The 26,537-nt window shown below is 39.9% G+C and overlaps 7 protein-coding genes across 7 annotated transcripts; 3 read left to right on the top strand and 4 right to left on the bottom strand.

The window, feature by feature from the left end:
* Window positions 1-925: 925 nt before the first annotated feature.
* Window positions 926-1,460, bottom strand: I206_101376 (uncharacterized protein; the record flags this gene model as incomplete). Its single annotated transcript, XM_019158354.1, has 3 exons — window positions 926-994; window positions 1,059-1,128; window positions 1,198-1,460. 3 exons carry the CDS (start codon window positions 1,458-1,460, stop codon window positions 926-928), a joined length of 402 nt encoding a protein of 133 aa, XP_019008967.1.
* A 797-nt stretch (window positions 1,461-2,257) lies between these two features.
* I206_101375 (uncharacterized protein) lies at window positions 2,258-6,377 on the top strand (the record flags this gene model as incomplete). The annotated part of the gene is made up of 13 exons (XM_019158355.1): window positions 2,258-2,407; window positions 2,503-2,653; window positions 2,714-2,809; window positions 2,873-3,025; window positions 3,091-3,417; window positions 3,488-3,757; window positions 3,814-4,431; window positions 4,499-5,273; window positions 5,336-5,437; window positions 5,499-5,603; window positions 5,661-5,927; window positions 5,999-6,174; window positions 6,247-6,377. 13 exons carry the CDS (start codon window positions 2,258-2,260, stop codon window positions 6,375-6,377), a joined length of 3,321 nt encoding a protein of 1,106 aa, XP_019008968.1.
* A 712-nt stretch (window positions 6,378-7,089) lies between these two features.
* On the bottom strand, window positions 7,090-11,622 carry I206_101374 (uncharacterized protein; the record flags this gene model as incomplete). The annotated part of the gene is made up of 1 exon (XM_019158356.1): window positions 7,090-11,622. The coding sequence occupies one exon, from the start codon at window positions 11,620-11,622 to the stop codon at window positions 7,090-7,092; it is 4,533 nt and encodes a 1,510-aa protein (XP_019008969.1).
* A 1,164-nt stretch (window positions 11,623-12,786) lies between these two features.
* I206_101373 (uncharacterized protein) lies at window positions 12,787-19,687 on the top strand (the record flags this gene model as incomplete). Its single annotated transcript, XM_019158357.1, has 7 exons — window positions 12,787-12,874; window positions 12,933-14,413; window positions 14,469-15,718; window positions 15,785-15,870; window positions 15,926-18,000; window positions 18,087-18,449; window positions 18,524-19,687. 7 exons carry the CDS (start codon window positions 12,787-12,789, stop codon window positions 19,685-19,687), a joined length of 6,507 nt encoding a protein of 2,168 aa, XP_019008970.1.
* A 322-nt stretch (window positions 19,688-20,009) lies between these two features.
* On the bottom strand, window positions 20,010-20,792 carry I206_101372 (uncharacterized protein; the record flags this gene model as incomplete). The annotated part of the gene is made up of 1 exon (XM_019158358.1): window positions 20,010-20,792. The coding sequence occupies one exon, from the start codon at window positions 20,790-20,792 to the stop codon at window positions 20,010-20,012; it is 783 nt and encodes a 260-aa protein (XP_019008971.1).
* Window positions 20,793-21,981: 1,189 nt separating this feature from the next.
* Window positions 21,982-24,723, bottom strand: I206_101371 (uncharacterized protein; the record flags this gene model as incomplete). The annotated part of the gene is made up of 1 exon (XM_019158359.1): window positions 21,982-24,723. One exon carries the CDS (start codon window positions 24,721-24,723, stop codon window positions 21,982-21,984), a length of 2,742 nt encoding a protein of 913 aa, XP_019008972.1.
* Window positions 24,724-25,048: 325 nt separating this feature from the next.
* I206_101370 (uncharacterized protein) lies at window positions 25,049-26,462 on the top strand (the record flags this gene model as incomplete). The annotated part of the gene is made up of 6 exons (XM_019158360.1): window positions 25,049-25,072; window positions 25,146-25,217; window positions 25,284-25,325; window positions 25,382-25,606; window positions 25,668-25,720; window positions 25,787-26,462. The coding sequence occupies 6 exons, from the start codon at window positions 25,049-25,051 to the stop codon at window positions 26,460-26,462; spliced, it is 1,092 nt and encodes a 363-aa protein (XP_019008973.1).
* Window positions 26,463-26,537: the final 75 nt, after the last annotated feature.

Here is a 26,537-nt window from a genome sequence, read left to right as displayed (position 1 = left end):
CCATCTCCTCGCTCTATTGTGGTAAGGATGAATGAAAAGAAGATTAATGAAGATGAAGATGATGTTGGACAACCTCCACCACCGCGACGCGTCCAAGTTCAATCATTACATTACTCTATTATCATCATCATAAACATAGTTGATGATAACGAGTAAGAAGTAAATGATAATGATGAATGCATGTTTTATGAGATTGGAGTGTGTGGGAATAAGGCATATAATACCTTGTTATGTATGGGATTTTTTATTTTTCTTAAATGAATGAGATGTATGTTTACTCACTATGTAGTATGAATGTAATATGGGGTGGTAGGTGAAGTTGGTTTGTACGGTGAATAGTACGTAGAGTGATTATATAGATGATAATAATACTAATATGGTTATGAGAGAAGTGAATTGTATGGTGAGAAGAGATAGTATGGTGAATGAATAGGGGGGGTTTATTAACTGTAGAATACTACTAGTAACAAATCAGGGTAATCTTGTTTACCTACGTCAAGTTAAAGTAAATTTACTATAAAAGGTAATTTTAATCAAGTTGACGCGTGTAATACGGTGTAAAGTGTGATTTATTATATTACCGAAACGCCGTAATAGTGATGTGTCTCACATGATTTGGGTAGTAGTAGTAGTAATATACGAACCAAATAAACATACATGCCTTCGGTCATCTTTGTTACTTGATCAAATATCTTATCTTATCCTATAAGATGACTGGTGATGATAATGAGCGAAGCAGAGACTTTGGTGCTTGCATGCACCGAGGCTCACGACTTTCACATCGTCGATCTTATTGCTAATTACAACAGATTGATATGATCAAGGTATGCAAAATTATGTCATGATCTAATAAATCAAACACTATTGCTACTCTCACTAAAGCAGTATTTACCTTTCAATCCAGTTTTCTTTCCTCATACTAGACTTAATATTCTTTAGCTAATGAGTCCTTCTTCTGGGAACTTGAATTTTGAACAACGATATTGACTGAGATCTATTTTGTTGTCAATCAGTATTGATATTTCAAAAAAAGCAATATACAAGTTGAAACGACTTACGCTGACATTAACGTTCTTTCCATCTCCAAGAGTAATTTTACTATTTCTATTTCCACTCCAACCAAATGACCTAGAAGGTGCGATCAGTAAAACAAGTATCTATTAATCACAAATGACGAGATTAATGAACCAGACTTACCCAGTTGACATCAATTTCTTATGAACTTCAAATTTGATATCTTCTCCAATTTTTACTGGAATTGAAATTTTACTTTCATCTTTGATGAATTCTGATGAAGTTGGGATAGTCTTTTCATCCGATACTTTATTCTTCTTTTGGAATTCATTATCGCTTTTCTCCAATAACTGCTTGGAGTTTATCCTTATTTCATTGTCTTTCTTATTTTTTGATCTTTTCTTTCTGCTTATGTTCTCATTATTCGTGGATTTAGCACGAGTCATAATTCTGTTTTCAGAATACTTCTGTTATTTTCTGTTAGTTACTTAAACAGGTAAAGCTTATAGACGACGGATGTTATATATATGATCCAGGTCAAATCAGGGACATAGCAGAAGGTGATGTTGGTAAGCATCGAACAGATTTCTGATTGTACTGTTACAGGACCATGATGCGTATGACCCATATGACACATACAAACAGGCCATTGCGTCGTCAAGGGTAATTAACTTATGAGCGCAAGAGCATCTTTTGCACTTTGAAGACTTGATTCTGGACGCTATGAGTATCACATCTTCCCTGATGCATGTAGTGATCTTGTACTCTGCTGTCCATCTGGATTGGTAATTCCTCGAAAGGTCGCCGTCCTCAATTTGAGCAGCTTAGCTTGCTTAGCTTCGTACCAATCAATATTTTACATTCAGTCTGCAACAAATTAACTGATGCATACAATATCAGTCACGGTGCTCAGTCTAAGCCTTCCTTTTCCGGTTAAACTGAACTATATCGGTCACCTCCGCTTACATTGATGAATTGATCGGTATCATTGACCGGTTATCCCTACAAGTACTTTACGCATCATCAGTGTTCGGTTTGTCCATTATACTAACAAGCATTGTCAGTCTGCCTTGATCACTAAGACTGCTATAGTCTACCATCTCTGAAGTACTCACCGGCCGTACTACGTCCTTGTATTATACTCAGAGAGTAGAACGGGGACCTACAACAACAAGATCGGTCCGATAATCTATTGTTTTCGAGATTGGCCACCTTGCCCTTTCCTGACCGATCGCCTATCATCATGCTCGCATCCCTCTTATTCCTCTTACCGCTTGTATCGGCATCTGCAGGGTATGGTTCGATATCTTCCCGATCATCTATCTCACCAGAATTGATGAGTTTAAGAGGAGGAGAGGTAGGATTTAGTCAGATACAATATAATTCGTCTTTAGTAAGTGTATTCAGATATTCAAGCGTGATAAGAGATTCAATTTACGGAATGGAGCGAATAAGCAATAAACTAACTCCTCCTTCGGTTATGCGCAGCTGCCTCCAAATCGAAGACCACCAAACTGTCCACCTTGCTTCAATTGTCAATTACCTGCTTTTCAATGTGGAAATGCTGGAGAGTGTAATAATCTTGATGGACAATGTAGATGTGAACCAGGTTTTGGGGGTCAAGATTGTTTAACTCCACGTAAGCCAATCAGCATAAGCTAACCCTGAAATCGATGATGGCTGATAAAAAGATGCTCAGTGTGCGGTGCGCTCAGTGATGGAGATGAAAGGTATCCCAGACCAGAAGGGGAATTGTGTGAATGTAAAGATGGTTGGGGAGGTATAAATTGTAATGGTCAGTATAGTCCTATACTCCGGACCTTTGAGATATACTGAGATCATGCGGTTCTGTACGCAGTCTGCAAGACAGATAAAGCATGCTCAGCATTCCAATACAAATCGCCTTCGTCTGATGAATCGGAGGATCCAAATGGGGATGAGGAGAATGATATGGTCTGTTATAAAGGTGGTTTGGCCGTACAAAGGAATTTCCAAATGTGCGATGTAACCAGTAAGTCGAATTATTCTTTCAGCAGTTGCAATGATCTGAAAGGTACTGATACGATTACTGCGTAGATCGAAAGATCATAGATACTATACCAGATAATAAACCACCCCAAGTGACCTTCTCTTGTAAAACTGCTCAACCCCAGTCTAATCTTACCTCATCATTCTCACCTTTGGATACTTTTGGATTGGAAATTGGAATACAAGAGGATAATTCGGGAGAATGCAATTTTCAATTTTGGGTTGATCGGATAGAATCTTTCCATTGTGAATTAACGAAATGCTCTTGGCAATCAAAAGAAAGTTTCGATTCGAATCAAACGAATTATAATTGTCAGGAAATTGAATGTAGCTGTATACCTGGACGATTCTTGTGTGGAGAAGATGGAAGTGTCAGTAAGTCAATTCCCTCTCTTTATGTTAGATCGTCAATGCTATAGCTGATATACCGTTTAAAATCCGTTAGATATCGACGATTTCTTAGCCGAAGAAGTTAAAGGACCAGGATCTTTCAACTGTGTTTCCGGAAAAGGATGTTCATTCGAAGAACCAGCTATGAATCAGCTCATTAATGATATCTTCGGCGACAAGTCAATTACCCTTGATTGCGATTCTGGAGAATGTCTACATTATACGCAAGTACCAGGTTATACAAGGCCTGAAAGACCAGATAATAGTGTTTGGGTGGCATTAAGTGCTGCATTGGCTGCTCTCATTTTTATTTTGGCTTGTCTACGTGAGTAATCTGCCTAATTATCTCGGTAATCAAAATTTGACATTTGCTGTTCGCAGTGTTATGGTATCTTGGCAGAACTCATCGACACCCAGAAGGTTTCGGCGGGGTGAAATTACCAGAAGACGAAGCTGCCAAGCTGATGGCTGATCATGTACCCGCCACGCTTCACTTCAGTAATATTTCATATGATTTACCTTCTTCCAAACGAGTTCTATCCCATATCACAGGAACCGTGCGACCTGGAGAATTACTAGCTATAATGGGAGCTTCCGGTGCAGGAAAATCCACTTTACTCGATATCTTAGCTAGAAAGGCTAAATCAGGTAAAGTGTCTGGGGATATGTATATCAATAGCAGAACTATAACGGATGAAGCTACTTTCAGAAGGGTAGTAGGATATGTGGATCAGGAAGATACCTTGTTGTCCACTTTAACAGTCTATGAAGCTGTTTTATATAGTGCTTTACTTAGATTACCTAGGGAAATGAGCCATCAAGCCAAAGTTTACCGAACGTTGGAGACAATGAACGAATTAGGTATTCTAGGTATCAAAGATTCTAGAATCGGTGAAAGTGGAAAGAGAAGCATATCCGGCGGAGAGAAGAGAAGAGTCTCAATTGCTTGCGAACTTGTTACGGGGCCTAGTATTTTGTTCTTAGATGAACCTACGTCCGGTAAGTACTTTGCAATCAGTTCGTATCTGCTTGGTTTCCATATGCTGATCATGATTGGATGTCACAGGTCTTGACTCGTACAACGCCTACAATGTGATATCCTCCCTGTCCACCTTGGCGAAACAGTATAACCGAACAGTGATTTTCACTATCCACCAACCTCAATCCAACATTGTAGCTCTCTTTGACAGGTTACTGCTTCTGGCTAAAGGGCAATTGGTATACTCTGGTGAATCGGAAAGAGCACAACATCACTTCGAAAAATTGGGATATGATTGTCCAAAGGGGTACAATATCGCGGATTATCTTATCGATGTTACAGTCGAAGCGTCAGGGGATCACCGAAATGACAACAAAGTCAAAATGAATGGTAATGGAATATCAGGGTCCAATGGAAGGGACATCGATGTCGAAAATGGTTTCGGGACCGCTCGAGAAAGACTACCTGTTGACGCAAGTGATAATGTATCGGAGGAGACTGAAGAAGGAGTCATCAGTGGAATAAAAGCCAAAGCCTCGAAGATGTTAGGTGCATTCACTTCGACGACTTCGAAAGGTTTGTCAAACTTGTCAGGATCAGGTTCATCTACACCTTCGGGATCCGACAACATATCACCGATACCTGAAAAATTAGCTTCATTGGTACTTGCAGCTAGAGCAAGCGATGATGCTAAAATTGTAGAAGCCGAGATCACGCGAATACAACAAGGTCAATCGGCTGATGGAGGAGACACCTCAAGGGATATAGATGAAGAGACGAGACTCTTGAAAGGTTCCGATAAAGCGTCTTATTGGACACAATTTAGATTACTCAGTGGTAGGGCGTTCAAGAACTTATACAGGTAGGTCGATTCAAGGTCTGAATTGAATCGCTGATCGATACTGATGGGTCAAATGATCATAGGAACCCCCTACTTATGGCCACACACTATGCTGTTGCGATCATCGTCGCGCTTGTATGCGGGTTTTTCTTCTATCATGTCACGAATGATATTCCAGGATTCCAGTGAGAGGCTGTACTAAATCTTTATACTTGGCGCGGTGGCTAATTATACGCATATTTGCAGGAACCGACTGGGTCTTTTCCTCTTTATTTTATCACTCTTTGGATTTTCATGTTTGAGTTCTCTCGGGATCTTTGCAAATGAGAGGATGTTGTTCATGCGTGAAAGGTGAGCTGATTCAAAATTATTCCTATGTGAAAATGTGCTGACAAAGAGACAACGTAGGGCTAATGGGTATTACGCACCTATAACCTATTTCCTTTCTAAAATCCTGTTTGATATCATCCCTCTTCGAGTTATTCCTCCTTTCATATTAGGATCAATAGTATACGGTCTAGCAGGTCTTAATGCTGAAGTATCAGCATTTTGGAAATTCATAATGACTCTTGTGCTCTTCAACCTTACTGCATCAAGTATCGTTCTCTTCCTTTCCGTCGCTGTAGCAGATCTAGGAGTAGCGAATTTATTAGGTAGTTTGGTGATGCTTTACAAGTGAGTATATGTCACGAAGTCTCTCAACTGTAAAGAGAATCAAGCTAATAATTTCTTCCCAATTTGTGCAGTTTACTCTTTGCAGGTCTACTCATGAATTATGATAGAGTACCAGATGGATTAAAATGGATGCAAACTCTTTCATTCTTTCATGCGGGATATGAAGCACTTCTGGTAAATGAATTAAGATATTTACAATTAATTGAAAGGAAATTTGGATTAGATATTCAAGTTCCAAGTGCTACAAGTAAGTTTTCCCTTTTTGGTGGGATAGGATAGATTGATTTGATTTTTCTGATTTTTTTTTGGGCTTGAATAGTTCTTTCTTCATTTGGTTTTCATGCTCAAGCTTTTTGGTGGCCTGATACAGCATTATTAGCTATTGTTTTTGGAATTTTTACAATAGCTAGTTATTTAGTTTTGGAATTTTTCGTTAAAGAAAGGAGATGAAAAAAATTGAAAATTTTGCAAATAAAATTTAGGGAGGGAGGGAGTTGATTTGAGATTTTGATAATGATATATATATGATATTAGCGGATTTGCATTTCACAGGTTGCATTTAGGATATATATCTAGGTTTGGTGATTCGAAGGGATACAATTGTTTAATCTTGCATTAAGTATTAATTTTAGAGATCGGATTGAGTTTACAGGTCATATAGGGAGATGAATACTTGTAATACGTCATGTTCAATTGCAAGTCCAGATGATAAGGAATTAATAAGGACTTTATTAATCCAAGAAGGAGGGATACCTGACGATTTTGATCAAACTCAATCAAGATAGTTTCAAATTTACGATTAACTAAAAGATCTTCAATTCTTCGCTAATTTGGTAAATCTCTTCAATCAATAATTAATGAGAATTTCATCAAATCGTATAATTGGTCTTAATGATAATACACTCATGAATATTTCAGATAAATTGATTCGATGAATGAAACTAATTGATACATGATGATACATGAATCTTGAAAAACAAAAACCCTTCTTACTTCACTTGTCAATTCTCTTTTATCCTTTTTCACTATCGTTCAGTGAATATCTCTCTCCCAATTAAAATAAATAAAAACCGAAATACAAATTGGTGAGTTGTGTAATCAAATTCAAAACACTTAAGAAACAAATATAAAAATATATAAAAATATAGATAAAAATCAAAGATTAAGTACCTCTCCAACCTCCTCTAAAACCTCCTCTACCACCTCTCCATAAACCTCTTCCACCAAATCCTCTACCTACAGGTGATCCTCTATATCCACTACCGATTGTAGGTGGTATTTCACCTCCTCTTGTTGGAGTTCCAGAAACTCCTCCTCCTCTTGGACCTGTTGGAGGTACTTTAGGTCCAGTAGGAGGTGGTCTAGCTATTCCACCAACCACAGGTGTGGTGGTGGTATGTGGTGGAATTTCTCGTATAGGTAAAGGTGGTGGAATCATATCTGAAGGTGATTTACCCAATCCTATCGTATCTTGAGATTGATATCCACTTGTATTCAATCCTAAACCCAAACTAGAAGAATCATCTGGAACAGATGGTCGTGGTGTATAACTCATACTTGTACTTCTAGGTACAAAGGCACTTGATCCTCCACTTTGAGACTGAGATTGAGGTTGAGGTTGAGTAGGAAAATAATCAGTTGAAGTGATTCCTGGTGCAGATCCATTACTTGTTGAACGAGGTACATAACTTGACGTTCTAGGTGTTTCAATTGCTGGTGTACCTAATCCAATATTACCACTTGTTGGTGTACTGTTGACAGAGGTAATCCTGTTCGAAGGTAAATATTCTGACAAATTAAGTTTACCTCCAAGTGTAGGAGTTTCAGGTTCACCTTTCACCGGAGAGCTGCTATTTGTGGTTGATGACCCGATATTACCGAATCCTGGTATATCATCGAATGAAGAACTAAGTTTGGCTTCGACAGCTTTGGGGGTAAGTTCTACTTTCGGTGGTTCAGATGCGGGGTTAGCAAGAGGGACTTCGCTGATGGGCGTTTGAGCTTCTTTTCGGAATTTGTGTGACTTAAGGTAGTCTGATATGGACACTTTTTTGGGTGGTTCAGGTGGAGGAGTAGGTTCTTTAGGTGGTGGAGTGGGTTCCTTGGGCGAGGGAGTCGTTTCTTTAGCTTCGACAGCAGGCGTAATTTCGGTGGTACCATCGACGCCAGCGAGAGTATCGGGAGCAGGTTGAGATTCGATAGGAGCCACAATTTCTGGGTCCGGAATAGCGGCTTCATCAACTTCCATAGCCACAGACAGTGGAGCAACAACCTGATCAGGCACAATCGCTCTAGCTTCACCGTTTATTTGAGGAATGTCTTCCAACTTCTCCAATTTGACTGATTTGGCCGAGATAGGCGAGAATTCGATATCGCGACTATTCTTTTGCACTTTCTTCTGCTTCCCCGATGGCGAAGAGGTGGTGTCCTGTCTATCATACTGATCGTCACCTGAAGCGGAAGAAGAAGATACGATCCTCTTGATCCGTCCTTTCTTTGATTTTGGCGGAGGAACACCTCGGGATGATAAAGAGTTAGTCGGCGAAGTGATCAACGTGATCTTTCTGACTGACTTCGAAGTCGACTTAGGCGAACTATCTGGAATGACTTTGGCTTTAAGAGATTTCTTGGGTTTCTTGATCACCATTTCACGTTCATCTTCCGATATTTCGTGATTTCCACCAATTTCAATATGCCCATTCATATAATTTGATGACTCTATAACCGGAGAAAGAACTCTTCGTACCTTTCGCGAACCGTTGGAGGGAGGTTTGACAGGTGAGGATTGAGTAGGTAAACCTTCTTCATCATCATCCATTATAGCTGATTCACCGTCTGATTCTTCCGAAAAGTGAGATTTAGGTATCGTAGCTGTAGTAGCATCGGATTCAGAACCAGAATCTAGATCATCTGCTGCCGAAGAAGGTTTGATGGAAGAGACTGCTGAAGAAAGAGAGGATGATGAATCCTGTCGTTCAACTTTCGCTTTGCGAGGTGATGTTGAGTGAGGCTTGGGAGAAGCAATTGGAGTTTCGGGTTGAGCAGATTCGGCTGCGGGTTCAGGAATCATTGCCACTTCAGGTATAGGATTAATTGTGACGGCCGGCGAAGTCTTCGGCGAGGGGATGGATGGAGGTACGAAGTCTACCGCAGGTATATTGATAATGTCCTGAGCTTGAGTTTCTTCAGCGACAGGTGCCGATTCTTCCACGTCCATCGCTTCATCCTCCCGTAGCAGTCCCTCATCTACCGGTATCTCTGGGATGGCTGGCTTTTCGATCATCTGCTTGGGCGCAGCGTGTTCCTCATTACTTGCTTCTTCCACTAGTGTATCCTGCTCCATCGACTCATCAGCTCTTGTCGAACTCTGGTCTTCCACTGGATCCTCGGATTGCGATCGCGATTCAGCCGAATGTGCATAGACCTCGGCTTGAGATGATCGTGAGCTCATTCTTGATAAACCAAGATCGAATCTATCCTGAGTTAATCTCCACTGTCTCATCTGAGCAGACTCCAATTCCCTTCTTCTCCAACCTCTCACAGCTCCAACCAATTCGCCGAGGTCTGCTCTCAGCTTCTTTCGTGGATTCTCGTGAATATGATGGTCTTGCATGACTTTTGGTTCAACCAATTGACCCATTTGAGCCAGAGCACATTGCCCAGGAACAACACAAGCACACGCTGTGAATGTGCCGAAAATGTGCGTCAAAACAGAATCGATTTTATGCGAAAGTTGGTTTACCGTCCTGATCGAAGTCGAGAATGATGGCGACGCAAGTGATCCATCGTTGAGCATAGCGGCATGCACAATTGATCTAAGGGAATGAACAACATGTTGGTCATCCCATTCCCAGCCCAAGACTAGTTCATCCTTCTTGCCTATATCTTTAGCGGCAAATAGCCCAAACTTCAATTTGAGGGATTCACTCTCGCTAGATCTCCAGAGTAACGGTCGAAGCACCACATTGGGATGACAGCCACTTCTAACGAATCGCAAATCATTTCCATATCCTCTAGCATCGATGATGAGGTTGACAGGTGGACCTATACTTCGAACGTGAGGTTTCGGTACTCCCAGACACGAATATTGGTTAATCGGATCTTTCCTGTATGTCTCACAGTCTAAAACTTCTCCTTTAAATTCTCCCACAAAAGATCCAAGTGTTATAGGTTCTTCGGCAAAGACGCTGTATATCGTCGGACGAGTGTACACGCCATATGAGGAGATGTTCTCGGCGTAAGTAAGCGGGAGAAAGGAAGGAGCATCTTCAACGATTTGTATCGATACTGGAGAAGAGAGGGATTCGAGGCTTGAACCAGAGAGGAAAATAGGCGGTACGGGCGGAGCGAGGATGTGAAAATCAGGTGGAGGGAACAGGTTATCAGGTGAGAGACGCAGTATACCGGTTTCTGTCGGTGAGGGCAGTCCAGAAGGGTTATGTACTGCCCTACTTTTAGCAGCTACCACTTCCTCCTCCGCATCTACCCATTCTTTATATAGCTTTCTCATGATTTGCCTTGCTGCGACTCCACGAACTATATTCTCCTTAATTGGCGTGTATTCCAGCGTCCAAGGTTCTATGCGGAAGTAATCGTCTTCAGGTTCCTCTAGTGGGGGCTGCTGTTGTTCCTTGAAGGATGGTACAGGTGCTGAAGAAGATTCCGCAGTTGCGCTTGGAGTTATTGGTTGTTTGGCACGAGGTTTTGGACCGGGTTGACGACGCTTAGGCTTCACCGCTGGTGGGCCCATCACACCTGGACTATGTTCCTTTCCAGAATCCTTATCTTTATCCAGTTCACCGTCCAAAACACTTTCAGTTCTCGCTCGTTTGGGTTTACCACTTTTACTTCTAGGTTTCTCTTTTTCCTTCTCCACCGATGGATCTCCGCCTGTCGATGCAGCTTCTCTTGCTTGACGTTGAGAATCTTGCATGATGATTTGCATTCTCTTCGCAGCAGCGGCGTCGAACGGTCGAGGTTTACACAACTCACAGAAATATTGATCTGGTGCTGAGGCTTCATCCATATACCCAAAACACATTCCATGTTCCCATGCTCCACATCCTTCACACTGTATAGTGAATCCATCGTCTTCTGTGAAACCACATATACAACGGATGATAGTATTGTCTTCTCCTAACCAATGTGCTGGATGATCTGAAGAGGCTCGACGCGACGATCCTGCGTTAGCATTTCGTTTGCGTTTGCCCTTGGGTTTGACAGGCGGATCGGGACTAGTACGGATTGGTGTCGGTGGATGTGCTGATGGAGAGGAGCCTTGGGTATGCGAGGGTAGGCCGTTAGGAAGAGAAGCGGAAAGAGGGAATACAGAAGATTCTGTTTGTTGCTCTACTGAGTCTGGCGGACGATCATTGTTGTTGTGATCTTTTTCATCCGGTGGTGTGTAAGGATAAGTATGTGGATTGTCTGGCGGTGCAGGCTTCGCCACTTCACGAGTCTGGTCCTCCATAATCACTTCCATAGACTCCGGCTTGGGCGGTAGAGGAGGTGGAACATCGACAGCTGAGGATATATTGAGTAACAAGGCCACCGCATCATCAGGTTCTCCCCCTTCTATTGGTGCTGAAGCTGAAACATCTTCCATCACTATGTCGGTAGATGTTGCATCGACTGGTGGAGGGGTCATGCGTCGAGGCGATGGTCTCGATGGACCTGCTTCAGCGGAGGGTTCCATGAGGAAGAAGGTATAGGGAACTTGTCTTCACGCGTTCACCTTGTTCGAGAATGACTAAGAAACAATGCGTCAGCCAGTGTATCAACGATACCAACGATGATTGTAGGAGACGAGGAATTGTGCGCTGAGAAAGTGAAGCGGACTCACAATAGGATGACGAAGAACAAAGGGTATCTAAAGGACAGTTGGGCATAGAAAAGCGTTGAGTGGTCTGTTGGTAACAAATTCATAAAGATTAGTCTGCATACAAGTCGTATCATAGAATGGACAATCGTGGTAGCATATAGAGGTACTCACTGCGAGAATATCTTTATCCAGATATAAATATATCCTGTGAGATATATGGATATACTCTCCCACCCTCTACGCGTCGAAAAGGAGAAAGGGAATTGAGAATCGAATATTGTCCAATTGTGTTCAAATGATAATAATATGGTATAAGATGAGTATCGAAACCTTTTCACTGCTTAAATTTCCTTTGGTCCGACATAGATGATAGTCTGGAGAAGTGTATACCTTGTGAAATATTATTAATAGTACAATGAATGATAAAATGGTAAATGATAATTGATGAATTGAAGAAATGAACGATATAGGTGAAAGAGTGAAAACTGTATATTATTATTACTATTCAACTATTCACCATACGATATATTTCACTCTTGTAAGCTGTAATTTTCCCTTTTTCAAAATAAACTACCCTGTGCGGTTTTCCCTAAAATTTCACCTTTAAATCTCCTAGTTCAAATTTTCTCAGAATTCTACATTTAAAACGAGTGGCAATTTTTCATTACATAATCCAACTAATTTTCCTAGAATAGTAAATATTTCATATTGATTGTGCCACATGCGATATCACCATCAACGCGAATTCATTCATCTTATTACAACTTCATCTTCTCCTGTACTAGGACTATCATAAACCTCTTTCGATATCAAAAAAAAACATATAGATTCTCTCCCTCTGGACTCCTTCATATATTGAGTGACGAAGTCGCTATCATAAGCCTCGTATAGAGGACAGGGAAGATCTATAGCATATACCCTTTTCGATCTCTTGTTCCCTTCACGGATCGACATTTTTCCATTCTCACATTTGTGACTTCTAGGTCGCACTGCCCTAGTCCGCCCTTTGGGATTTATTAGGAAAGCAGGACCGACATCATGTCAGGTAATAAGAAGACCGGTGCTGGTGGAAGGGATTTGTCCGAGTTCAACTATGGGGCGATGAGTAGTTTGGTTGTCAATCAAGGTGGGTCTTATCCATTTCTCTGATCATTGGTGTCTGCTGTTACTAAGATCTCCTATAGACCGATCTGTTTTACGGTCTGATGAACCGACCGGTGTTGCTGAGTCCCTCGTAGGGAAAATCAACCCCAAAGAGATGGGTTCAAGGGTAGTCAGAGAAGCACCAAAAGATTTGGAAAAGAAGAAAGCAAAATCAAAGTTGACTTCAGCTGATGAAGTTGAAAAGTCAATCCGTCGTGCACAGGAAAAGTCGACGGCAAGATTCGGTGCTGCCGATGTTTTAGAAAGTGTAGCTCAAATGGAAGGATTGAGGTATAAACCTCGTACAGCCGAAACCAGAGAAGTTTACGAATTACTGTTAGGTTTAACGCATCAGATATTAGGTGATCAAACGCAAGAAGTGGTAAGATCAGCCGCAGATACGGTGTTAGAAAACTTGAAAGATGAGGATCTGAAAGAGTTCGATAAAAAGAAAGAAGTGGAATCTGTATTCGGCCCATTGTCGGAAAACATCTGGTCTCAACTAGTGAATCTAAGTAAGAAAGTGACGGATTACGGCGAAGAAGAGGAAGGTCAACAAGCGGACGACAGACAACAAGCTGTTGATCAAGAAGGAGTAGCTGTGTTGTTCGAAGATGATGATGAAGAGGACGAAGATGAAGGCTTCGAAGTCAAAGGTCGTGATTCTGAAGATGAGGAGGAATCGGAGGCTGATGAAGAGGATGAATCGGAAGATGCGAGTGGCGATGAAGCTATGGATCAAGACGATGCTTTGGTTTTAGGTAAAGAAGCAAAGGCGGCAAAATCCAAATCAGATAAAGTGTCACCACATGAAGTTGACGCTTTCTGGCTTCAACGTCTCATCTCTACAGCCTATCCCGATCCCGTTCAATCATCCGATCTAACGACAAAAGCGTTAGAGTATTTAGGATCGGAAATGGAGTTGCGTGATCTGGAGAATTCGCTAGTAGAGATGTTCGAATATGAGAATTTCGAATTGGTCACCACCCTTACTAAGAACCGAGAAATCATCGTATGGTGTACGAAATTAGCCCGAAGTAGTGATGACGAAAAGCACGATGTCGAGGTCGCTATGCGTGAGAAAGGTGTAGGATACATCTTGAGGGAATTGCGAGGTGGAAGAAAGACTCAGCAAGCTGAAGTGGAGCAACAATTGAGTAGTGTACCCACCAAAGCTACCCTTGCTCCAGGTTCCGTCGCTCAACCTCGACGTGTGATTGATATCGATTCCCTCATTTTCACCGAAGGTTCCCATCTGATGTCTCGAAAGAAGGTCAAGCTACCCGAAGGTTCGTTCAAAAGACAAATGAAGGGTTATGAGGAAATTCATGTACCTGAGCCTAAGAAGAGAGAAGTCCAAGAAGGAGAATTGGTCTCGATAGATAAGATGCCTCATTGGACTCATCCTGTATGGGCTAGTGTCAATACAACCCGCCTGAATACCATTCAAAGTAAAGTCTTCCCTATCGCCTTTGGTACCAATGAACCAATGTTGATCTGTGCACCAACTGGTGCTGGTAAAGTGAGTAGATGCACCCTTTTCTTGCGTCGGGATATGGCTGACCCTCCTTTCACAGACTAATTGTGCTGCCCTCACTATGCTGCGATGTATCGAACAATTCCGGGATCCTGAAACAGGCTACATAGATCGAGATTCATTCAAGATCATCTATGTTTCTCCGATGAAAGCTTTGGTGCAAGAACAAGTCTCTGCCTTCAACAAGCGTTTCAAAGCTCTTGATATTCATGTGGCCGAGTTGACAGGAGATAGTCAATTAACGAAACAACAGATCTCGGAAACCCAAATCATTGTCACCACACCCGAAAAATGGGATGTGATAACCCGAAAATCCACCGATACTTCTTACACCAACCTTGTTCGACTGATCATTGTCGATGAAATCCATTTACTACATGACGATCGAGGACCTGTGTTGGAATCGATCTTATCGCGAACGATTCGAAAGATGGATCAAACACATGACGATGTCCGAGTTGTCGGTCTATCAGCTACTTTACCGAATTACAAAGATGTCGCCGCTTTCCTGCGAGTTGATCCCAAGAAAGGGTTGTTCTTCTTCGATGCTGCTTACCGACCTGTAGGATTGAAGCAACAATTCATTGGTGTAACTGAAAAGAAAGCTATCAAGCGATTCCAGGTGATGAACGAGGTATGTTATGAGAAATGCTTGAATTATGCCGGTAAATCCCAAACTTTGGTCTTCGTCCATTCAAGAAAAGAAACAGCCAAGACTGCTCGATTCTTGAAAGATATGGCAATGGAAAAGGAAACTCTAACCCAATTCATCAACCCTGAAGGATCATCTCGAGAGATCTTGCTTGCAGAAGCATCTCAATGTAAAAATCCAGATTTGAAGGAATTATTGCCATTTGGATTCGGTATACATCATGCCGGTATGTCAAGAGAAGATCGACTTGTGGTAGAAGAACTTTTCGGAGCTGGCCACATCCAAGTTCTATGTTGTACTGCAACATTAGCTTGGGGTGTCAATCTTCCAGCTCATACGGTTATCATCAAGGGAACTCAGATATATAATCCTGAGAAGGGTAAATGGTGTGAACTTTCTCCTCAAGATGTACTGCAGATGCTTGGACGAGCGGGTAGACCACAATTCGATACATTCGGCGAAGGTATAATCATAACCAATCATGGTGAACTTCAATATTATACGAGTTTGATGAATCAACAATTACCGATTGAAAGTCAATTTGTAGCCAAAATGGTAGATAACCTCAATGCGGAGATTGTTCTTGGAACAGTGAGGAACAGGGATGAAGGTGTACAATGGTTAGGATATACCTATCTGTAAGTCCGCGTTTGTCTAGCCATTCTCTTGTCTTTGAGCTTGTATAGCTAACGGTGGCCTATCAGGTATGTTCGAATGATTGGTTCACCTGCGCTTTACAACGTTGGTGCGGATTACATGGAAGGCGATTCGGCTTTGGTACAAAAGCGAGGTAGGCAAATATCCTGTTACATGCGCTGCACTTCAACTGACAGATCATCTAATAGCCGACTTGATACACTCTGCTGCCGTGCTCCTGGAAAAGGGAGGTTTGATCAAATACGATCGATCGACTGGTGTCTTCCACAGTACGGATCTCGGTCGAATCGCTTCTCATTACTACGTTGCGTACACATCGATGTCCATATACAACAAGCACCTCAAGCCCAACCTTACTGCCATCGATCTATTCCGAGTATTCGCCTTGTCAAATGAGTTCAAGCTCATCCCTGTACGACAAGAAGAGAAACTTGAACTTGCCAAACTTATCGAGCGAGTTCCTATCCCTGTCAAAGAAGGTGTCGATGAACCTGTATCGAAGATCAATGTTTTACTACAAGCTTACATCTCTCAACTCAAGTTGGGCGGGTTCGACATCGTCACTGATATGGTGTTTATCCAACAATCTGCAGGACGTATCATTCGAGCTATGTTTGAGATCTGTCTCAAGAAAGGCTGGTCTGCGCCTATGCGAGCTGCTTTGGATCTGTGTAAAATGGTAGAGCGAAGAATGTGGAAATCCATGTCTCCTCTTCGACAATTCCCAAGGATCAGACCGGAGATTATTACCAAGGCTGAGAGGAAGGAATTCCCGTGGCATAGATATTTCGATTTGGATGCTGCTGAATTAGGTGAATTATTGGGTCTACCTAAATCAGGTCAATTCATCGAATCTCTCGTCCACAAATTCCCTCGACTAGATCTTCAAGCTCATGTCTTACCACTCACTCGATCACTCCTCAAAATCAATGTGACCATCACTCCTGATTTCGTATGGGATCACGATATACATGGTTCCTCTCAGGCTTTCTGGATAATCGTCGAAGATGTTGATGGCGAAAAGATTTTATACCACGATCAATTCGTGCTCCGAGAACGATTCGCTCAAGATGAACATTACATTACGATAACTGTACCCATCTCCGAACCTGTTCCACCCAATTACTACCTATCCGTCATTTCTGACCGATGGCTGCAATCTGAAACTCGTCTACCAATATCATTCCAACATTTGATCAGACCTGAACCTTTCCCTTCGCACACCGCCTTACTTGACCTTCAACCGTTACCAGTATCCGCATTACACAACAAGTCCTTCGAAAAGCTATACGACTTCAACCACTTCAATAAGATACAGACTCAGGTATTTCAAGCTCTGTTCACTACAGATGATAACGTTTTCGTTGGTGCCCCTACAGGATCAGGTAAAACGATATGCGCAGAGTTCGCCTTACTTAGATTATGGACGAAACGTGATCCACCAAGAGCGGTTTGCATTGAACCTTATCAAGAAATGGTAGATATGCGGGTCTCTGAATGGTCTGAGAAATTCGCGTCGTTGGAAAAGGAAGTTGTAGCCCTTACTGGAGAGTCTACTGCGGATTTGGCTTTGCTCAGAAAGGCTGACATTGTAGTATGTACACCCAGCCAGTGGGATCTTTTATCACGAAGATGGAAAACCAGAAAAGACGTTCAAAATATCGGTCTATTGATTGCTGATGAGCTTCAACTCATTGGTGGAGACGTTGGGTCGACATACGAAGTTATCGTTTCTCGAACTCGTTACGTGTCTCAACAAACTGGTATACCAACCCGAATTGTCGCTTGCAGTGTGTCTCTGTCGAATGCTAGAGATCTAGGAGATTGGATAGGAGCAACCTCCCAAACAATCTTCAACTTTTCCCCATCTGCCAGACCACTTCCACTCGAAGTACATATTCAATCTTTCAACGTACCTCACTTCCCATCTCTCATGCTGGCTATGGCTAAACCTGCTTACTTGGCCATGGTGGAACACTCCAAGAATAAACCTACGATTTGTTTCGTATCTTCGAGAAAACAATGCAAACTCACAGCCAACGATATCATGACTTATGCCCTTGCCGACGAGGATGAAACTCGATTTTTGAATGTAGAGAAAGAAGATCTAGAACCTCATCTAGAGAGATTAGACGACAAAGATCTGGCGGAAACATTGAGATATGGTATTGGATATTATCATGAGGCGCTGAGTAAGATTGACAAGAGGATCGTGACTACCTTGTTTGAGGAAGGAGCTATCAAAGTATTGGTGGCCAGTAAGGTGAGTTGCGGATTGCGTTTGGATCTTTCAGGACTTAGTGTGAGTCAACAACAGGTAGGCTGATATATGTCTCTTCGATCTAATAGGACACAGCATGGTCGTTGCCGGTGACATCATACATGGTTATCGTGATGGGAGTTCAATCTTTCGATGGACAAGAACATCGATACGTTGATTACGCCATTGCGGACGTCCTTCAAATGTTGGGTAGAGCATGTCGACCATCGATTGATGCTTCATCAAAATGTATATTGATGATGCAACAAACTCGAAAGGATTTCTTCAAGAAGTTCTTGGAAGAAGCGCTTCCAGTGGAATCTTCGTTACCATCTTACTTGCATGATCACTTCAATGCTGAAATTGTGGCGAAGACTATTGAGAATAAGCAAGATGCCGTGGATTGGTGTACTTGGACTTGGTTCTACAGAAGATTAATGCAAAATCCTGGTGTGAGTCTCTTCTGGCTGAAAACGGATGCGCTTCTCACAGCCATGCTGACATTTCTCGCAATTCCTGATCACAGTTCTACAATTTACAAGGTACAACGCCAACCCATGTTGCCGACTACCTTTCCGAACTCGTCGAAACCACTCTCAATGATCTTGTTTCTTCAGACTGTATTATCATACAGGATGATATGGATACATTGCCCAACAATTTGGGTATGATCGCTTCCTTCTACTATATTTCCTACGTCACCGTTGAGACCTTCTCAGCATCAATCAAAGAGACTACCAAGCTCAAAGGATTATTGGAAATTGTTTCTTCAGCACACGAATTCGAAAATATTCCTATCAGACATCATGAAGATACACTGCTTCAAAGGATATACGATAGGGTACCAGTGAAAGTGGCCAAACCAGACTACAATTCTCCTTATTTCAAGACTTACTTGTTACTTCAAGCTCATTTCAGTCGAATGACATTACCACCTGATTTAGTTATTGATCAGGCCACTATTCTTGGTAAAGTGACTGGATTATTAAGTGCTTGTGTCGATGTAATGTCTTCGAAGAGTTACTTGAATTGTCTTGGAGCAATGGATTTATCTCAAATGTGTGTTCAAGCTATATGGGACAGAGATTCACCTTTGAAACAAGTTCCATACTTTGATCAAGATGTTTTAGGTAGATTCAAGCAAAAAGGTTTGGACTCAGTTTACGATATTATGGAATTGGAAGATGATGAAAGAAATGATTTATTAAGAATGAATGATAGGCAATTAGCACGAGTGGCTAAATTTGTAAATTCTTATCCAAATATAGAAGTTTCATATTCCATTGAAGATTCAGATTCGTTAAATTCATCAGAACCAATAACGATCAATATCACATTAGATAAAGAATCAGAAGAGGAAGAAGAACAAGAAGATGATCAAATTGTAGATGCTCCATTATTCCCACATAAAAAAATGATTTCATGGTGGATAGTAATAGGTGATGATAAATCAAAACAATTATACGCAATCAAAAAAGTAACTATTAAAAATAAATTAAAAACTAAATTAGAATTTAATTTAAATCAAGGTGAATATAATTCATTAAAATTATATTTAATTTGTGATAGTTATTCAGGTGCAGATCAAGATTTCGATTTAGAAACTTTGAAAATTGTACAAGGTGAAGATAGTTCTGATGAAGATGATAGTGATGATGATGAAGAAGATGAAGGAATGGATCAGGATTAGTAGTAGAAATAGTAGATTTAACGGAAAAGACCCAACGGTGAAGAGGTAAAAATGTAATATGTGTTTCGGTACTATTCACATGCATTTGAGAGATATATACTTCATATTCTTTATGGCCTTCATATCGATAACAAATTGTGAATAGATGAAAAGATGTAATAATGAAAATTTGAAAATTTGAAAAGACGTCTGCAATCGTATACACATATTTACTGCTATTCTAGACAATCACCTTGCTACAACCAGCAGAGATATTCCAAGCTTTTGACCCTCTCATTCCATCATTCAACAGTACTGGCAAGAGTTCTGAGAAAGATATATCTCATTTTGAAGCCTTTGTCTTCGTGATTTTAGCGATAAACGAACTCCATTTGTTGGAATTTGTTCTGAAAATTCCTGGTCTGGAATCACCCAATCCTACTTCCTCATCAACACTTGAAACGTTTTCTGAGCTTGGATATTTGGGGTTATCCAAAAAATATCGAGCATAATCTGACTGGTATGTTTTTTTAGAAGGTGAACAAGCTGGATCTAATTCACCTGTGTTGTCTGTGCACGGATAAACGGTCTTATGGTGACTGAATTCAGGGATGTAGCATTTTGGAAATTCGTAATCAGTTATTTGATCAGCAGATTGAATCGATTCTTCCAAAGTCCTCTTGTAATGATTTATTGCAAGCTGCCCACCTTCCGAATTTTTGTCAATCTGAAGAGGTGAAAAAACATTATTTTTTGTTAAAACTTCCCGGAAGACTGTATCTTCTGCAGCAAGTCTCTCCATGACATCTGTGGATGGTACAGAAGTCGTTGGAAGAAACAATGGTTTACTTTCAATAGTTAATAAAGTATCGTGCTCTTTATTTCTTCTGGATTTATTAGGTAATTCGGATTCTTTGACTGTATATGCAAGCCAATAGTCTTTACGTTTGTCAATTGGATACTTTTCACAATCTAATCCTTTAAATGAAGTTCCAGAAGAATTACTCCGGACCCTTGTTATGGCATTACCAGACTCGACAGAACCTCTTCTTGGGAGTTCACCCCATTTGATTGATGGTGAGCTGGGAGATTGAGGGATTCCGGGAGATGTAGGTTGTGATGACATTTTGCTATCTTTCAAGAAGCTGTCTAAACGTATCAGCTCTTACAAAGTATTAAAAAAGCCGAATATCAATAATGATTTGTGCTTACTGTGATGGTTGGTGTTGGTGGCAGTGATGGAATGGTGAATGATAAATCGTTATTTTATTTTTTCCACTCAAGAACCCGTTTATATACATAACAACTCTTCAATTGACAATGCATAAGACCCCATGGAATTCGAGTCAATTCAAACCCAAAGAGAAAAAGCTCCGCTCGAATTCAAGTCTTCAAAGTTGACATCACTCCTTTCAGAATTACCCATAAAACTCCTATGATGTGTAACCCCAAGGTACTTATTGGAGCTCCCGACATCTGTTTGGTTTTGCTTTCCCTTTACGCTCAAAAGCTGAGATTACAACGCATGAATGGATCGTCGGAACGGAACATGAAGAATTTGGATTTAATAATCGCCCCGACATTCCGCTCGTCCGTTGCGTCCGACTCCAATTCTGCTCTTCTGCAAGCTCCGGCATAGTACTTCAAAATCGAAAGACGAAATGACAACGCATGAATGGATCGTTGACCCGGAACATAAAAGAATGTGAATCAATATCTAGCAGGACGCCGAGATGATGTTCTTCCAAAATTCTTCTCTTCCATAAGTTCTAGCATTGTGTTTTACATACGCTCTTACAAGCTTCAAACTCCTCAGGTTTACACAGCAGATTATATTTTACATTGAGGACCGAAATTTCCCCTTGGGAATTTTGCGATAGTGGTTATTCGGCGGGACTTGAATAAAGCTTTCTTGAATCCTTGTTATCCCGTGCCGTCAGGCTCAGAGGTTCGAACCCTCTAGGTTCCGATGATTTTTATTGTTACACTGGTTTTTAACTTTTTTTTCGCATGTATTTAGATTCATCTCTCATCTTAGCAATCGTGAAAGAATCAATAATTTGGCCACCTCAATCGAAGCCATCAAATTCGGAGTATTCATCAAAAATGAATGATAGGTTGTTCTTCGCCATCACCAATTATGAATTTCCGCGTGTCAGAGAATGACCCTTAATTTCCGATTCTGCCTTGGGGACAAGTATCGATACGATTGTTAAGCAATGTAATTAATCAACTAATGCATTATAATTATCTTTTCAATATCTATCTATAGTACAACTATCTATTTTTATACATAATCTCAAAATTATTTTCAATTAATTCCAACCTTTCATTCTACCTACATTTTTTAAAATTTCAAAATCTTCATTATCAAATTTAATTTGTTTTTTCCATTCAATTTCTTTTAATTTTAATTTTTTTTCCCATTTATTTAAATCATTCCAATTAACATCTAAAGCACCTACAGCATTATTTAAATAATTTAAATCAGTTTCAAGTTGATTTGATCCATTATTTGTTAATTGTCTTATATTAGGTAAAACTTTTGAAGTAAGATATGAAAGTAAAGATAATGATAAACTTGAAATCCAAGTTGATAATACAATTTCTTCAGGTAAATTTAAATTTGAATTATCATTTTCTTCTTCTAAAACATTATCTATAAAAGGTAAAGTATTTAAACTCCATTTTAATCCTTTTTCTTTACTCCAAACTTCAAAAATTCTTAATAAATCTAATAAACCTTCTGAAACTCTTGAAATTACATCAGTTGGAGATAAACTAAAAGTAGGTACTTGAAGTTCACCTTTTTTGATTAATTTATCAGGTTTATTCCAAACTTGTAAATGTGGATAAGTTTCTAATTGATTTAATAAAGGTGATAATATTATTGATTGAATTTCTAATTGATTTGATTTCGTTAATTCTTTTAAAGCATTCAAACTGATTGGTAAAATAGGTTTAGGAATTGTAGAGATCAACGAATGTAAATCTATTGAATTTAAGGTAGATTGTTGTAAAAGTGTTATAGCTCCTTGTGTAGTATGCTTTGCGTCAAACCCTTGATTATTCGTCGTCGTTGTCGCTGTCGATTCGGTAAATTTCAGTACATTTTCAAACGATTGTAAAGCATTTTCCAATTTGTCTTGGAAATTTTCAAATTTAGAAGAGATCTCCTTACAGGTTTCTAAGACGTGTAAGACAACTTGAAAAGAGGACCAATCTTCAGTTGAATAATCCAATCCATCAAATTGATCCAGTTCATCCCTTCCGCTTCGTGATCTTGAAATTTCAGCTCCTTGCTTGATCTGGTTTGATACGATGCTTTGTTGATTTGATAGGAAAGTAGATAAACCGGCTTCCAGTGCTGAAAGTAATCCCAAAGCTCCATATCCATGTGTGAAAGCCGTACACCTTTTTATAGCTTCGTCCGCTTTCGTGAATACTACGTTGACTCTATCAAGTAACGCTCTTGAGATGTCTTGCCCAATCGATGATGCAGAAATTTGCAATGAAGGATCAGTTCGGATGACATATTCGAGATAGCGTCTTTCTAAAGTCGCGTAAGTTGATTGAAGGTCTAAGAATGGTTCATATAATGTACTTTCCCATGAGTTGTCTACTGGTATTGGTCCTGCTATGATTGGAGCTCTAGAAAATCTTCTTGATATCGACATTTTCTTTGTTGGTGTTCGAGCTGGACCTGTTGCCGACGCGGATGGACTAGTAGCAAGGTTACCCGGAGAAGTCTTTTCTACTAATGTACTTGAAGGTGAAGTTGAAGTCGCCACGTCTCCACTGAGTAAACCACCTTGAGTATTGAAAGTTAATCTATCTATCAAGCCTTGAATAGCTACTCCTAAATCCTCTGTCGCTTGATAAGCAATAATCAATTCCGGTAAAGCTTCTGAACCGTAATAATCGCTAACGGCTGATAGTCTGGCCGAAGGAGATGGGTCCAAGGCATCAAAAGTATGTCGAACAAAAGAAGCCAGAATTGAAGCTGCCGTATGAGGTGGAAAGATTTGTGGAATTTGTTCAACTTGAACATTAAGCACTTCAAGAAGGGAAGTATAAAAATCATGTATAAATAATGAAAATTTCGTGATTTCTTTAGATTCTAATTCTGAACCGATTATAGGAGTTTCACCTGTAGAAATTTCTAATAATTTAATATTTTCCCATTGAGTTGAAAGATTAAAAGATTTTGAATTAAAATAATAAGTTTTAAATTCATTTTCTCTATCCATATCTTTGAAAACTTCAAAAAACTTAGAAATTTCTAAAATTTCATTATTATTTAAACTAATTTTTAAAGCTTTTGAAACATTATTTTCTAATTCATTTTGTAAAGAAATTAAAAGTCTTTTACGATCTTCATATTCTGTTGGTGTATTTTGAAAAACTATAATTGATTTTGAAGCTTCATTTAATCTATTTCCTGCTTTTGAAAATTCTGAATTATTTATAAATCCTATTATTTCACTTTCTAATGTTGACCAACTTTCAGCTTCTCTTAAAATATCTCTTGCTAATTCTAATCGATTTTTTAATTTATCTAAATGAGTTAATTTTTCTAAACTTTTATTTGTTTTAATTCCTTCATTTTCTAAATTACCATTACTTTCTTTCCTATTTGTATTGATCAAGCTAGAAGAAGAAGAAGAGGAAGAAAGATCAATTTGCCTAGCGAATCTATCTTGAACCATACCTAAACTACTTGATAAACCATTGGCACTTTCTCTCATGAATTGTAAATCATATGCTAATCTAGGTACTGTCCTTGAAACATCATGTATAGATTGTTCAACTGCTGAATTTGTATCTTGTGATAGTAAGCTGAGTTGAGTCAGAAGTTCGTTTAAAGATTTATCAATAGGTATCAGGTCCGGAGCTTGTGCTGGATTTGGCGATGGTAAAGATGGAGGTAAGTGACTGGACAAGAGGTTATTCAAGAATGAAGGTATATCGGATCCATAACTGTCCAACGTCGAAGCCAAGGAGGATAAATTGGAAGGCGTCTCCGGAGCAATAGCAGAAGAGGTTGAAGTTGACATGACGAAGTACCAAGGGAAGATGAAGGTACTCGTCTTTTGCCTTTTGGGAGATGTACACGAAGCAGGGTCACCTTTAGTACTACATTTCCATTGACAACAAAGTCGACAATCATCAAGCAACTTACAGGAAGCACGAAGCCACCAGTCGCGTGTCAGCGAACAACTACACGCTAGATCCACGTGACATTCCAAGCGAACGTGCCTGCTTTTTGGATGACGTAATGGAAATGATGAAAACATTAGAATCGATGTTGAAATATGCCAAATGAGCAGAAATGGGATGACTGTTACTTTTACATATAATATTGAGGGAATGTTAGATAATATGTCAGATCAAGGACTAACAGATGTAAGTCAGCGGGCTCCCCAATTCATGTCCCGATTCACGTACATCTGGCTGATTGGTGAGGCTGAATCTTCAGGAAGAAGATAACACACTTCTCAATTCACCTTGGCAAGGAAAGAGAGATCAACATGGAAGAACTAATTTATTTGTACATATATCGAGATCTACACACTGAAAAAGTAAGGGTCTGGCAGCTGATGATTCTACTTTACAGAAATATCAATCAACGAACGATGGTCGATCTTTTGTATTAGCAGTAAATGCAAATTCCTCTTGAATTCAGCCCTTCATTTTGAGCTAATTTAAAAATAGATAACAAATCTCGAATCGATCCATGTACATACTCCGAAACCAGAAGATATTCCTGCAGTACCATGGGAAGTGGATCATCCATTTTTACTATCTACTCAAGACTTGATTCGTGATTCATTTCCTGATGAACCTCTCGAACAAATCCAAGGGCTAGTCGAAAAAATAAGTACGATGTTTGAAGAAAGATGGGATGAAGTACAACTTTTAATTGAACAGGAGAATGGAGTGAGTTTATTGTGACTCATCGTTATCTATATCACAAGCTAATGTTGATTCCATGATTCAGGTAAAAGTAGCATATATGCGGATAGACGATTTTGCTTGGCGATTCATCTTATCGTAAGTTCATGTCATTTAACATTTTCTTCAAAATCAGATTCGACCCATGACAAATCAAATATATAGTCAATTGGCTTCTTCACAATCTATACCATTTCTTATTCGTCATCTACTTCATCCAGCTATAACAATAATATCAAATGATCGATCAATACCAATACCGTTATCGACTTCAACTTCTAAATCAATATATGAATCAACTTCAAGATTAATTTCAGATCCTGAAATCATGCGTGCAATACGTAGATCTACTTTTAAACCTTTACCATCAACCAATACTTCTTCACAAGGTGAACTAAAGTCATCTTCTCAATTCCCTTCCTCTATTGATGGATCACCTACTCCTCGTAAACCCCCTCGTACACGAATTGAGCAAAATCGAAAAGACGTTACACCATCTTCATCAATGCCTCCTTCTTCACCGCCAAAAATTCTTTCTTCTTCTGTACCACCTGAGGAAGAAGACGAACATCAATCTTCACCTCCACCATTTTCAAACGATCGACCAAGTTCATCAAGCGGTAAAGGTTTCATACCTACTTCTTCTAGTGTAGTAAAATCTTCTTCTCCATCTATAGGTTCAGCAATGGATTTTAAACCTCCTACTCAATCTCAAAATAAATCTAAAAAGGAAAGGGAGAAAGAAGAAGAAGAAGCAATAGAGAAAAGAATGAAAGACATGAAGAGAAAGATGGAAAAGGGAGGTGGAGGTAAATTGGGTAAAAGGAGATTGGCAAGATAGCAGCAACTGGATAATTATGTTCTCAATGTTCATGCCGTACAGAAGAAATGATTTACTAGCATAACTTATGTTGTA

This window comes from Kwoniella pini, chromosome 2, assembly GCF_000512605.2.
Source record: "Kwoniella pini CBS 10737 chromosome 2, complete sequence".
NCBI classification, from domain to species: Eukaryota; Fungi; Basidiomycota; class Tremellomycetes; order Tremellales; family Cryptococcaceae; genus Kwoniella; species Kwoniella pini.
This window is presented reverse-complemented; position numbering and strand designations above follow the sequence as displayed.